We start from the raw sequence: 14,986 nt of genomic DNA, 5'->3' as shown, positions 1-14,986 counted from the left end.
TCCTCATGTATCAGGGGCCCCGGGATTGGGCTCAGGGTTCTTCCCCATCCTTCACACCCAGGGGCCCCACAGCGCCCACTAGAGGACTTCTTCACTACTGTGTAATCCTGTGTATGGAGAGACACATTACTATCACTCCATCCATTCCCAGAATCCCTCACCTCTCCAGTCCTATCCATGTTATTCCATAGATAAGAATGATGTCATGATGACATCACTCCCAGAATCCCTCACCTCTCCAGTCCTATCCATCTGTTATTCCATAGATAAGAATGATGTCATGATGACATCACTCCCAGAATCCCTCACCTCTCCAGTCCTATCCATCTGTTATTCTATAGATAAGAATGATGTCATGATGACATCACTCCCAGAATCCCTCACCTCCCCAGTAAGCAGGAAGAGTATGTGTAGGGTGAGGGTTATTATCCTCTCGGCCATCTTGTCTCTGTCTCTCTCCATCATTGATCCTGTATTTCTGTTACCTGGATGAAAAGAAGATAAAATAATGTAAAAACCACATAAATCCCATATAAAAGATACAAGTATAGAAGATATAAGAGGAAAGATTAGAGGAGATATCGGTGTAGATGAGGTTTTCTCTCCCGGATGGAACATGAGCTGAATATCTTATTGTCTCTGTTTCTCTATGGATGAGGATGAAACATTTTGCATCTTCACCTGATCGCTACAACCAGTCAGTGGTGGCAGCGGTGATGACAGCACATATGGCACATGACCGCTATACACCATCAATGTGCATCCACAGGTATCAGAGGCGCCAAGAACACATCCCCCCACCATTACATGTCCTCTACCTGGATTGGCTGCTCACACCTGACAGGAAGAGCGCCAGATAACAGCGGTTATTTTATAATGACGGCCATTATTTGTAAAAGAGGCCGATATTCAGAATTAACGGCTGTTAGTCGAATTTGAAATGACGGGGTGTAAAAATAAATCTGCTAAGTCTGGGGCTACACGGCGACTCTATCACACATACAAGTGACTGGCGTCACACCGCTAGCCACAGACTGTAGGACGCAGCGCAATTCACTATGAATGATGGAGTCGCCGTGTAGCCAGAGCCGTAACGGCATTGTATCTGGAAAGGGTTAATAATCCTAATGTGTACATACCTCCACATATATATATATATATATATATACACCTCCACCTGCAGATCTGCTGTACAGGAGTTCTGCGTTATTCCTGCAGTTGTTCATGAAGGACCTGTGATGACATCATGCCCATGTGACCAGCCTCTTGTGTGGGCGGAGCTATCTTAGAGGTAGAAACAATTTCCAAGTGGAATGAAGGACCTGTGATGACATCATGCCCATGTGACCAGCCTCTTGGGTGGGCGGAGCTATCTTCAGTCAGTCTGTGTGTGGAGAATTGTGCTGCGCACCAGAGCCGTGTGTGAGTTTTATTTACGGAGGTTTCTGTACGCTGTTACTGTTATGCGATGTTCTGCAGGGTCAAAGGTCTGCGATGAGCGAAAATCTGAAAAGTGCCCACACCGGCGAACTCGAACCATTCACGTTCAGTTCCCGGCGTCTAGAAACTGGATGCTGTCCTAGGGCTGCCAGGAAAACATGAGGTTCGCTTATCAGTTATCACTACTGAAGTTAGCCAAGTGCTGTACTCTGCTACCTCAAGCATAGTTGCCAACAGTCCCGGCTTCACCGGGACTGTCCCGATTCTGAGGAGGCAGCCCTGGCAAAACCATGTCCTGGGAAGCCCCGCCCCCTTCCGGCGCGAGTGATGTCACTCATGCAGAGCAGGGAAAGGGGTCCCTGGGGGACTAGAGGAACCATACTGGTGAGGTAAGTATAGCTTTTTTTTTGTTTGTTTTAAATACAGATGAAAGAACAAGAGGATGTTGAAGGGGGTACTGGTATGATGATAAAAGAACAGGAGGAGGATGAAGGGGAAAGTAGTATGATGATGGAGGGGCAGGAGGATGAGAGGGGTAGTAGTATGATGGAGGGGCAGGAGGATGAAGGGGTAGTAGTATGATGATGGAGGGGCAGGAGGATGAAGGGGTAGTAGTATGATGATTGAGGGGCAGGGGGATGATGAAGGGGTAGTGTGATGGAGGGGCAGTAGGATGAAGGAGGTAGTAGTATTATGGAGGAGCAGTAGGATAAAGGGGGTAGTAGTATGATAATATGGGGTGCTGCTGCATCAAATGGGTACAAACTACCAGTATGTACAGTCAGTAGAATACTATCTCTGAGTCTCAGCCTGCTCTGAGTTGGGTGTGTAATATACTGTGGACCTAATACTGAGGTGTGTAATATACTGTGGACCTATCACTGGGGTGTGTAATATACTGAGAACCTATTACGCGGTGTGTAATATACTGTGGACCTATTACGGAGTGTGTAATATACTGTGAACCTAATACTGGGGTGTGTAATATACTGTGGACCAGATACTGGGGTATGTAATATACTGGGGACCTAATACTGGTGTGTGTAATATACTGTGGACCAGATACTGGGGTATGTAATATACTGGGGACCTAATACTGGTGTGTGTAATATACTGGGGACCTGATACTGGGGTGTATTATATACTGGGGACCTGATACTGGGGTGTGTTATATACTGGGGACCTGATACTGGGGTGTATTATATACTGGGGACCTGATACTGGGGTGTGTTATATACTGGGGACATAATACTGGGGTGTGTAATGTACTGGGTACCTGACACTGGAGTGTAAAATGCTCCTTTTGTGTTGTTCTGACTGTAAATTCTAACTGAAAAATTTTGAACCCACACCCATAATAGGCCACACCCCACTGAGACCACACCCACAAGAAGCCACAACCCTTTTTAATGCTAAAGTGTCCCATTTTTTTTTTTAAATGTTGGCAACTATGCCTCAAGTAGTCTTACAGATGAGTAATATACAATTGTACAGCGCATTGCTATCCTCTTTGGCACTCTTCCCTCTTCCCCATCTACTGTCGCCCAACTAGCTGCCTCATCCTCCTGCACCTCCATGCTGTCACCCTCTCATTGACTGTCTGAGTGGGCAATCTATCAGCCAGGTCCGTGTTGTCGCAGCAGAAGGAGGCGGGGTTGTGACATACGTAGAAGCTGGCTGAAAATGACTTCCTGTGGCGGAGGTGAGAGCGATGCTGCAGAGGTACAGGGACAGGTGAGTATACTTTATTATGTTGCCGCAATTTTGATTGGACGACTTCTCCTCCACTCTCTTTTTTTGTCAGTGGTATATAGTATTCCAGCTTGGCTGCGGTTTTTGCTGCAAGTGACTCCTGTTGTTTGCAGGCGGAATTGTCAGAACGATTAAATGATCACATTCCCGATCTCGTGTGGAAAACGGTGTAAGCACAAGAGACCGCCACAGTGCGTAAATGTTGATTTTTGGTCACGTCACAGAAAAAAAAAGTCATATATAAAGTATGCAAGTGGGATATCGACAAAAACGACTGATCGTGGCGCAAAAAGTTTTAAAGTAGTAAAATAAAATGAAAGTTATATAAATTGGGTTTCGTCATAATTAAACCGAGTTAAGAAAAAATAACAATAGATAATGTCAGATTTAGCGAATGGCGTAAAGACAATCCTGTATCCATGGTTTCCAGGACCCCCAAGGGCGGCATCCATCTTCTTTAGCCACTGGCATTCAAATGGTAAATGATCAGACTCAAATCTGATTCCTCCCTGGTTTCCTCTTTGAACTGTGACCCTGTGGTTGCCGGGCAACAGTGTAGACACTTTCCCACAATCCCCCTTGTTTGCATCTGAAGTGAAACCAAACTTCCAGTACTAATGGAACAGATAGGAGACTGCGACTGAACTGAGCATGTGTGACCCATCCTAGCGGATGCCTGGAGGGCCGTAACCAGGGGCAACAGGTTATCAAAACACAGCAGCACATGGTGGTTAGTGACTATGTATTTCAGATGATACATTTTAAAGGAAAATTATTAGCAGATTAGAAGTATCTAAGGCACAGGGTGCTGAGGATGAAGGTTTGTTTCTTATCTTCATCTTTGGTGTCATTTCCTAGATATTCAAAGTTTAAACCTTAAAGTGACTGTACCACCAGACCCAGGCCGAAGCACTGGAGGCGGCCGACCCACCCTTAGTGGGAGGAAACCCCAGCCCCTCCATGACGTGACTCTATTAGAATCAATGGAACCCTATCATAGAGGGGCTAGGGTTTCCTCCCACTAAGGGTGGGTCGGCCGCCTCCAGTGCTTCAGCCTGGGCCTGGTGGTACAGTCACTTTAAAAGAGAAGTCCAGCAAAAAAATTTTATTTAGGTATTGTACTGCCCCCCAAAAGTTGCTGGTGTTTCAGCATGTCCAATTACTATTGTTACTATTATAGCAACCGTAGAAGAACAGGGCTCGACACACATTTCGATATGTCAAGGAACAGGGTCAACTTCATACCACAGATCAGAAACAGAAGGGAAAGTTATCAACTGTTCACGACCTCTGTGACTCGTGGTTGAACAGGAACAACTGGTTTTTGGACCAAAAACATGAAAAAATCCACAAGGTGTCAAGTCTACATGGTGTTTTATATAGGATCTATTGCAGGGAATGGTTAATTGTTCTAATGCTAATCACTTATGGTCCGTGCAATAGGGTCAGCCATTTACCTGTAGTGTGCTGCCTGAGGATGTCCAGGAAGAAGACGTTAAAAGCTTATCGCTGTCCAAAGGATTTATGGCTTGTGGGGCGCAAGCTTGGCCCTATTCCCAATGGCGGTCCAGGCCTGTTGCAGATTCAGAAAAGTCATTAGAAGTGTCACTGTCATCTGGAAACATTTTTCACACGTCATAGAGACACGCAAAAGTTTTGATGGGCCGGGGTCTGAGTTTGTTTGAGAAACTGACCCGGGAGAAGACTGCGCTAAGCACGTGATCAGTCAGGCTTCGACTGATTGTCTATGGAGTCTGACTGATATTACTGACATGCTGCAGTGCGGTCCTCTCGACGCTCGTTTTCACAATTGTCTATATGACATGTCAAAAGTTTTTCCAAACCTCAGTTTTTCCAAACTGCATAGCGGGGTCTACAGCCCTGTACTCTGACCCAGGAAGTCTCCTTCACCTTCCAGATCATAGCAGATCTACTTCAGGCTGGGGCTTACATCATTGGACAGGACTGTGAAGGTAATCTCTTCATAGCTGTAACCCCTCTCTCCCCGGACAGAGAGTGTATGTGCCCACATCTGCCCTGCTCATTCCTTCATGCTCCCTGCAGTATCTGTCAGCCCTTGTGTTTCCCATCCTCTCCATTCCTGCTATAATGTGCCTGCACTCACACTCAGCTATACACACTGCAGCTATAATGTGCCTGCACTTACACTCAGCTATACACACTGCTGCTATAATGTGCCTGCACTCACACTCAGCCATTCACACTGCTGTATAGTGAAGTTTCTGTCACTGTCCTCCTGCACAGCTCTGTGATTCTCACTTCCTGATTGGTCCATGCTGAACACACCCCCTTCCCCATTGCTGTCATGTGACCACACAGACCTCTGACAGCAGCCCTGCTTCTCTATTCTAGCCTGTTGTACTACGCTACTGCATTATGGGGATCTGCAGCTCCTTCCTGTATCTACAAACTGCTGCTGTGTTACCAGGGTTATGCAGTTACTATTCATTATACACCACATGCTGATTGCTATACTGTACAGTAACTTATATATCACATATCCAGCTGCTGCTGTGTTATCAGGGTTATACAGTTACTATACATTATATACCACATGCTGCTATACTGTACAGTAACATATATCACATATCCAGCTGCTGCTGTGTTATCAGGGTTATACAGTTACTATACATTATACACCACATGCTACTATACTGTACAGTAACTAATATATCACATATCCAGCTGCTGTGTTATCAGGGTTATGCAGTTACTATACATTATATACCACATGCTGATTGCTATACTGTACAGTAACTTATATATCACATATCCAGCTGCTGCTGTGTTATCAGGGTTATACAGTTACTATACATTATACACCACATGCTGCTATACTGTACAGTAACTTATATATCACATATCCAGCTGCTGTGTTATCAGGGTTATACAGTTACTATACATTATATACCACATGCTGATTGCTATACTGTACAGTAACTTATATATCACATATCCAGCTGCTGTGTTATCAGGGTTATACAGTTACTATACATTATATACCACATGCTGCTATACTGTACAGTAACATATATCACATATCCAGCTGCTGCTGTGTTATCAGGGTTATACAGTTACTATACATTATATACCACATGCTGATTGCTATACTGTACAGTAACTTATATATCACATATCCAGCTGCTGTGTTATCAGGGTTATACAGTTACTATACATTATATACCACATGCTGCTATACTGTACAGTAACATATATCACATATCCAGCTGCTGCTGTGTTATCAGGGTTATACAGTTACTATACATTATATACCACATGCTGCTATACTGTACAGTAACATATATCACATATCCAGCTGCTGCTGTGTTATCAGGGTTATACAGTTACTATACATTATACACCACATGCTACTATACTGTACAGTAACTAATATATCACATATCCAGCTGCTGTGTTATCAGGGTTATGCAGTTACTATACATTATATACCACATGCTGATTGCTATACTGTACAGTAACTTATATATCACATATCCAGCTGCTGCTGTGTTATCAGGGTTATACAGTTACTATACATTATATACCACATGCTGCTATACCGTACAGTAACATATATCACATATCCAGCTGCTGCTGTGTTATCAGGGTTATACAGTTACTATACATTATATACCACATGCTGCTATACTGTACAGTAACTTATATATCACATATCCAGCTGCTGTGTTATCAGGGTTATACAGTTTCTATACATTATACACCACATGCTGCTATACTGTACAGTAACTTATATATCACATATCCAGCTGCTGTGTTATCAGGGTTATACAGTTACTATACATTATATACCACATGCTGATTGCAATACTGTACAGTAACTTATAGATCACATATCCAGCTGCTGTGTTATCAGGGTTATACAGTTACTATATATTATATACCACATGCTGATTGCTATACTGTACAGTAACTTATAGATCACAGATTCTGCTGTTTCTGAATGTTTGTTTCATTAGTTTTACATGTTATTCAGAATAATAAATCATTATATTTGGGGTGTGGAACCAATTGTCTGCATTTCAATGATTTCTTATGGGAAAATTTTCCTTGGTGTAAGAGTGGATTTGGATTACAAGCACGGTCCCGGGATGAATTATGCTCGTAATCCAAGGCACCACCGCAGAAGCGAAATTTGGGGGGTGCAGGGGGGGGGGCGGTCGCTCCCAGCCCACACTGGCAGGGGCCCACTGAGGTCCATGGCCGTTTCTATGACCGGGCAGGCCGGCGGCGCCCGCCATCCCCCCGCACCCAGAGCTGCGCTAATTGGAGGCTAAGGGCCGCTATCAGACCTAGTGTCTGCTGTATATGAGGCGGACAGAACCGTATACACCGACACGTGGTTACTCCACTGGGACAGGACACACGCTATGCGGCTAGTCGGCGTGTCCTGGAGTAGACGAGGCTGTCAATGCAGGCAGTTTAGTCACGTGACCGGTGCAGGGCCATGTGACCAGTCAGCTGACAGAACGTTGCGCTTCTCTGCTGGCGCCAGGTTCTAATCCGCGGGTCTCTGTGATCACGTGACAGTCAGTGATCGCGCGCCACCGTGGAGTCTCCCGGGGGCCCAGGGCTCCCTCACAGGGGGGCTTCTCAGGGTACACCCACTACCCCCAGCAGCCTCCGCAGGTATTATAGCTGTATGAGCGGTTATACGTCACCCCGAGGGATGCGATATATATGGATAAATCACCAAGAGACGGCCCTCCTTTTCTAACCTCTAATTAGAAGTTTCGCTGCTATTGAGTGTGGCATCAAAGGGGTTAAACAGCTGGGCCTGGGGTTATCTCTGGTCACAGCCATAGTCCCAGTATATAGCCAGCTCCCCCAGGGCGTGTACCTCCATTATAACTGTAGTGTCATTTATCATGATCTCTCTGCCAGGAAGTGTTGTCATAGTACTGCCACTCCATTATCACTGTGGTGTCATTTATCACAGTCTCTCTGCCACTCCATTATCACTGTGGTGTCATTTATCACAGTCTCTCTGCCAGGAAGTGTTATCATAGTACTGCCACTCATACACGGGGCAGCAGAGACCAGTGCACCCAGCCAGCAGTGTGGGGGAGCTGGGGATGGATCAGCTGGTTTTTCACTTTGTTCTGAGTGGTGCAGAGTGGTGCTGTGTCTGGGAGAAGGCAGCTATGTTTATTTAATCTTGGAGAACCCCTTTAATTTTTACACGGCTATATATGTGAAATGAGTCACTATGTATAATGTAGCAGAAAATACCCTTTATTATTCAGACAACATTGTCGCCTGCTGAGTTTCCCTATAGGTAACCTAATCAGTTCAGGGGCCCACTCAGACTCACTTGCCCCCCCTAGGATGAACCCCTAGCTACGCCCCTGCACCCCTGTATATATATATATATATATATATATATATATATATACATATTTATTTCCTCTCTAGGTTTTATGGTCCCAACAGATGTATAATATTTATACAGCATTTTTTTTCTCATATTATGACCCTGAATGCCAGAGGTTACGCCACCTGTCAATCCCGAGGTTAGTCACCTAGAACGGATCCAGGTGCTCGTGCAGAGCCACATCCCACACCTAGCATCACGCCGGCTGTCTTTTGAGCTCCCAGCTAGCTACATCCCGACCCGACTGATAGATGCCCAGCCCAGCCGGTCAGTGACAGGGGCGGGACACCACTGCAGTCACTGATTGGCTGAGGGGGCTAAATCCCACCAGTCTGGGACGTGGATGCTGAGTCGTGACATACCCAGGACCGGGGAGAAGATGACAGCCAGCTGGGTCCAGGTGCTCTGTAATGCAGCACAGGCACTGGGAGCGGGAAGCATAATTGTTTTTGCAATTTCCCCCCACCCCCTGCCTGTAGTGATTTTTTTTTTTTTGTGTCCACTCTTCCTCCTCAGCGGCGTTCCTGTGCGGGATCAGGGCTTCTACCATGGAGAACCAGAGACAGAGAGCCGACTGTACAGTCTTTTATTATGGTAATGGTATATAATGTATATATCTTAATGTCAAATATTCAGAGCACATCGATTCTATTTCCTTCCTGGATAACAGATATTTTTTCCCGAGTAAAACATTTCCCACATTCTGAGCATGAAAACGGCTTCTCCTCTGATCAAGCTTTTTTTTGATGTTTAACCCCTTAACGACATCGGGCGTAAATTTACGCCCTGATGCCAGTAAGGGAGTTCAGAGCGGGGCCGCGCGGCAGCCGCGCTCTGAACCGCGGCGGTCCCGGGTGCCACTTGTAGCCCGGGACCGCAGGTATTAGCGGGCACGGTCCGATCGCCGTGCCCGCTAATACAGTAATCAGATGCAGCTGTCAAACATGACAGCTGCATCCGATTACCGGACGCAGCGTCATCCCTGGTGTCTAGTGGGGAGATCGCTCCTCCGGGATGTTATCCCGGAGGAGCGATCTCCGTAACTGAAGCCGGCCGGGGCCCGCTCCAGGATGGCGCCGTCCCCGGCTCGGCACTCGTTTGTTTCCGGCTGCAGCAGCCGAAAGCATATCTATGCTGCAGAGATCTCAATGAGAGATCAAAGCACTTATACTAGAAGTCCCCTAGGGGGAATAACCCTAACCCCGGGGGGGAATAACCCTAACCCCAGGGGGGAATAACTCTAACCCCAGGGGGGCTTCTAGTATATGTGTAAAAGTAAAAAAAAAAGTGTCATTATTAGTAAAAAGCCCCCTCCCCTAATAAAAGTCTGAATCACCCCCCTTTTCCCAGGTTATAAATAAAAGTAAATAAATAAACATGTTTGGTATCGCCGCGTGCGTAATCGCCCAAACTAATAATTAATCACATTCCTGATCTCGCACGGTAAACGTCGTCAGCGCAAAAAAATCCTAAAGTGCAAAATTGCGCATTTTTGGTCGCATCAAATCCAGGAAAATTGTAATAAAAAGCGATCAAAAAGTCGTATATGCGCAATCAAGGTACCGATAGAAAGATCACATCATGGCGCAAAAAATGACACCTCGCACAGCCCCATAGACCAAAGGATAAAAGCGCTATAAGCCGGGAATGGAGCGATTTTAAGTGACGTATATTTGTTAACAATGGTTTGAATTTTTTACAGGCCATCAGATACAATATAAGTTATACATGTTATATATCATAGTAATCGTAACGACTTGAGGAACATATATAACAAGTCAGTTTTACCCCAGGGTGAATGGCGTAAAAACACATTTCCCCCAAATAAACAAAATGCGTTTTTTATTTTCAATTTCACCACACTTTGAATTTTTTTCTGGTTTCGCAGTGTACTTTATGCAAAAATTCAGCCGTCATTGCAAAGTACAATTAGTGACGCAAAAAATAAGGGCTCATGTGGGTTTCTAGGTGGAAAAATGCAAGTGCTCTGTGTGGCCTTTTAAGCACAAGGAGGAAAAACCGAAAACACAAAAATCGAAATTGGCTCTGTCCTTAAGGGGTTAAGAAGAATCAGTATCGGAGCAAAAAGTTTCTAAAATCTGGTCCATGACGGCAGCTTTCCTCCTATGGGAGCTTCTATGCTTATCAAGATTTGATTGACTTGTAAAACATTCCCCACATTCTGAGCATCGAATAAGCTTCTCCTTTTTGTGAATTTTTTGATGTTCGACAAGAGATGACCTCTGAGTAAAATATTTGCCACATTTTAAGCACGAACAGAACTTCTCCCCTGTGTGAGTTCTCAGATGTTTAACAAGATTGGATTTAAGAGAAAAACATTTACCACATTTGGGGCATGAAAATTGTTCCCCCCCAATGTGATACTGTTGATGTTCATCAAATTGTGATTTCTGGGTGAAGTACAGCTCACATTCTTCACAGGAGAACGGCCTCTCCTCAAAGTGCAGATTTTTATGTCTAACATAAGTTGATTTATGAGCAAAACATTTCCCACATTCTGAACATGCAAATGGCTTTTCCCCTGTGTGAATTCTCTGATGTTCAACAAGATTTCCTTTTTTAATAAAACATTTTCCACAGTGTGAACAAGAATATTGCGTCTTCCTATTTGTCGTAACAGTCTGTGATGGATCAGTAGATGGGACTTGTATAACAGGATGAGATGCCAGCTCTTTGCTGTGAGGGGCTGAGGGTATATCTGGGGGAATAGAATGTTCTTCATATGTATCTTGTGTGATCTGACCATCTGCTGTAATATCTGGAGATATCTGATGTCCCTCTGATCTCCGGGTACACTCACCTGCCAAAGAAAACACAGATTTTACAGCATTCACCATGTGGGATAAATAATAAGAATTTTATTGTTCAGGTTGTTATGAGGGTGATTATACCACATATATTTTTGGATGTTTTTATTTTTCTATTTAAAAAATTGTCTTGAAAGGAAGAGCGATCTTTTATTTTAAATAATAAAGTAATATTTTGTAAAATTGTAATTTTTACTTCTTATCAGTCCTACTTGAAATAAAATGGTCACTACTCACCTGGGCGGTTACCTGTGGTAATGTCCACCTTACACTGCTCATCACTGCCGTCATCTGTCTCTTCTTTTTTTATCATCTTGTCTGTAGGATAAATACAGTTTAGATGCTTTTCTGTAGTGAAATTCTCATCACTGCTCACATCCGTATTCTCCTCCTCCTCTTCTTCTTTTACTCTTAACTCTGTAGCATTGAAACTGTTCAGATTCTTCCCTGTAGTGATGTTCTCTTTATACTGCTCATTACCGCTCACATCTGTCTCTTCCTTTACTATTATGTCTGTAGCATCATTATTGTTTCTATCTTCCCCCTGATTCACAAGATGAGAGAGAAATATTGTAAGTGTTATCAGACAGGAGGAGAAGTCAGGTGGGATGTACAGATCATAGGGAACATGTCCATCTACCTGATCCTGATCCTGTGGGAGAAGAGGACGGGGACATCTCTCTGGTGCTGTTCTCTTACTGGATCTGACTGGAGGGAACACATACAGAGACTGAATTCATTCTTTCCATCCAGATAATACAGAGAGGAGGTGTGTATATAGTCCTGTCTATTACCTGCTGATGGGAGGGGCTGCTGATCCTCCAGCATCACATCCTTGTACTGATCCTTGCGTCCTTCTACATACTCCCACTCCTCCATGGAGAAATAGACCGCCACGTCCTGACACCTTATAGGAACCTGACACACACAATGATCACACAGTCATCCCCCCCACCCCTCCAGTGGTGTTACTGTATAATGTCCTAGCATTCCCAGCAGCCACAGTCTCACCTCTCCACTCAGCAGCTCCACCATCTTGTTGGTGACTTCTAGGATCTTCTCTTCCTCCATTTCCTCATGTATCAGGGGCCCCGGGATTGGGCTCAGGGTTCTTCCCCATCCTTCACACCCAGGGGCCCCACAGCGCCCACTAGAGGACTTCTTCACTACTGTGTAATCCTGTGTATGGAGAGACACATTACTATCACTCCATCCATTCCCAGAATCCCTCACCTCTCCAGTCCTATCCATCTGTTATTCCATAGATAAGAATGATGTCATGATGACATCACTCCCAGAATCCCTCACCTCCCCAGTCCTATCCATCTGTTATTCCATAGATAAGAATGAGGTCATGATGACATCACTCCCAGAATCCCTCACCTCCCCAGTAAGCAGGAAGAGTATGTGTAGGGTGAGGGTTATTATCCTCTCCGCCATCTTGTCTCTGTCTCTCTCCATCATTGTTCCTGTACTTCAGTTACCTGGATAGAAAATAGATTAAAAAAATGTAAAAAAACAACATAAAATCCCATATAAAAGATACAACTATAGAAGATATAAGAGGAAACATTAGAGGAGATATCGGTGTAGATGAGGTTTTCTCTCTCGGATGGAACATGAGGTGAATATCTTATTGTCTCTGTTTCTCTATGGATGAGGATGAAACATGCCGCATCTTCACCTGATCGCTACAACCAGTCAGTGGCAGCAGCGGTGATGACAGCACATATGGCACATGACCGCTATACACCATCAATGTGCATCCACAGGTATCAGAGGCGCCAAGAACACATCCCCCCACCATTACATGTCCTCTACCTGGATTGGCTGCTCACACCTGACAGGAAGAGTGTATGCTAAATCCTGCCCCCCATCACAACAGCGTCATAGAGATCTGGATCCATCTGACCGGCCATGTTTCTCCACAGAGATCTGGATCCATCTGACCGGCCATGTTTCTCCACAGAGATCTGGATCCATCTGAGTGATTACGGATGTAAATGATCTGGTACACTATGGTCATGTGATATTTATCATCTGTCGCCCCCCCCCCCCTCCTCCCAGTTGCTGTGGTGGAGGAGGAGCCAATTCTATTATCAATTATCCAATAAAAAAACTCATTCACAAGCCAATGGCTAGAACAGCGGGGCAGACATGTCCGTCAGCTTTCTGCCCCTTCATCTTCGCTCAAAACGGCTATAACCAGCAGTATACGGAATTATAATGGAACTCTGCGAAACTTCCGGCAATTCTGTATGCTGGAAATCACCTAGGCTTTAATTATAACCATAGACCACTGAGGTTGCCAGGCAACAGGGCGGACACTTTCCCACAATCCCCCTTGTTTCCATGGGAAGTGAAAACCAACTGCCAGTACTAAAGGGACGGATCATGTGACTGCAACTGAACTGAGCATGTGTGACCCAAGAAAGTGGATGCCCGGAGAGTCGTAACCAAGGGCAACAGGTCATATATATATATATATATATATATATATATATATATAAATAATCCTATAACAGATGGACCCGGCAGTGCTCATGTACCTTCTCCAAGGAGCGGAGTCTAAGGGGCCTGGGACTAGATCCGCTTCTTCTGTGATCACATGTGCAAATATGAGAAGGCGCTGTTCAGACTGGAGCTGAGAATCAGACAAGGAGCAAGATCCAAACAGCAGGGCGGCAGATTACAGAGGAGCACCGCCATTGTATGCTGAGCACAGAGGTGGGGAGGCTGCGGCTATATATACCCTCAACAGCCTAGAACTCTCCAGAACCTGAGAGGAGCTATAAATACAGGTGAAGAGGCGCACGCCGGCCACTAGGGGGAGCTCAATCCTGCAGGAGGCGCAGAGCGGGAGAAGCTGCAGGAAGAAGCAGATGGACACAGGACGGAGCGACCAGCAGCAGCAGCAGCTAGGGGATAAGGGACACAGCCGCATGCGGATACACAGCCACACCCATATATATATATATACTGTACCTCCAGCTGCAGATACAGGAGCCGTGTGCTTCCCCTGTGCTTCCAGGACCTGCCATGATGTCACAGTCATGTGATCAGTCACATGGAGGAGGAGGAGTCACATGATCAGGGGCGGCTGCTCAGTGTATGCAGGACTCTGCTGTGCTGGATGAGCTGAAGTGATGTGTGTGGAGCAGAGCTGTGTGTGTGTAATGTGTGTGGAGCAGAGCTGTGTATGTGTGTGTTATATATGCCTGCAGCAGAGCCCTGTGTGTAATGTACATGTAGCTGAGCTGTATATGTGTAATGTACATGTAGCTGAGCTGTATATGTGTGTAATGTACATGTAGCTGAGCTGTATATGTGTGTAATGTACATGTAGCTGAGCTGTATGTGTGTAATGTACATGTAGCTGAGCTGTATGTGTGTAATGTACATGTAGCTGAGCTGTATGTGTGTAATGTACATGTAGCTGAGCTGTATGTGTGTAATGTACATGTAGCTGAGCTGTATATGTGTGTAATGTACATGTAGCTGAGCTGTATGTGTGTAATGTACATGTAGCTGAGCTGTATATGTGTGTAATGTA

The 14,986-nt window shown here is 45.0% G+C and overlaps 2 protein-coding genes across 2 annotated transcripts in view; one reads left to right on the top strand and one right to left on the bottom strand.

The window, feature by feature from the left end:
- LOC138786760 (zinc finger protein 84-like) overlaps window positions 1-14,986 on the top strand; it is a 790,489-nt gene that overhangs the window by 176,905 nt on the left and 598,598 nt on the right. The window lies entirely within an intron of this gene.
- Window positions 10,263-12,173, bottom strand: LOC138787619 (zinc finger protein 660-like). Its single transcript, XM_069964960.1, has 3 exons — window positions 12,159-12,173; window positions 11,671-11,977; window positions 10,263-11,426 (listed from the first exon to the last, which is right to left on the bottom strand). The coding sequence occupies exons 1-3, from the start codon at window positions 12,171-12,173 to the stop codon at window positions 10,666-10,668; spliced, it is 1,083 nt and encodes a 360-aa protein (XP_069821061.1). The 3' UTR covers window positions 10,263-10,665.

The sequence above is a fragment of the Dendropsophus ebraccatus genome, chromosome 3 (genome assembly GCF_027789765.1).
Source record: "Dendropsophus ebraccatus isolate aDenEbr1 chromosome 3, aDenEbr1.pat, whole genome shotgun sequence".
Lineage (NCBI taxonomy): Eukaryota > Metazoa > Chordata > Amphibia > Anura > Hylidae > Dendropsophus > Dendropsophus ebraccatus.
The sequence above is the reverse complement of the archived record's forward strand: the minus strand, read 5'-3'. Positions and strand labels throughout refer to the sequence as shown.

Coding starts and splice junctions, on each gene's coding strand:
- LOC138787619 (XM_069964960.1), bottom strand. Junction 11,427..11,670: donor TACCACAGGTAACCGCCCAG/GTGAGTAGTGAC, acceptor TTTCTTTGGCAG/GTGAGTGTACCCGGAGATCA.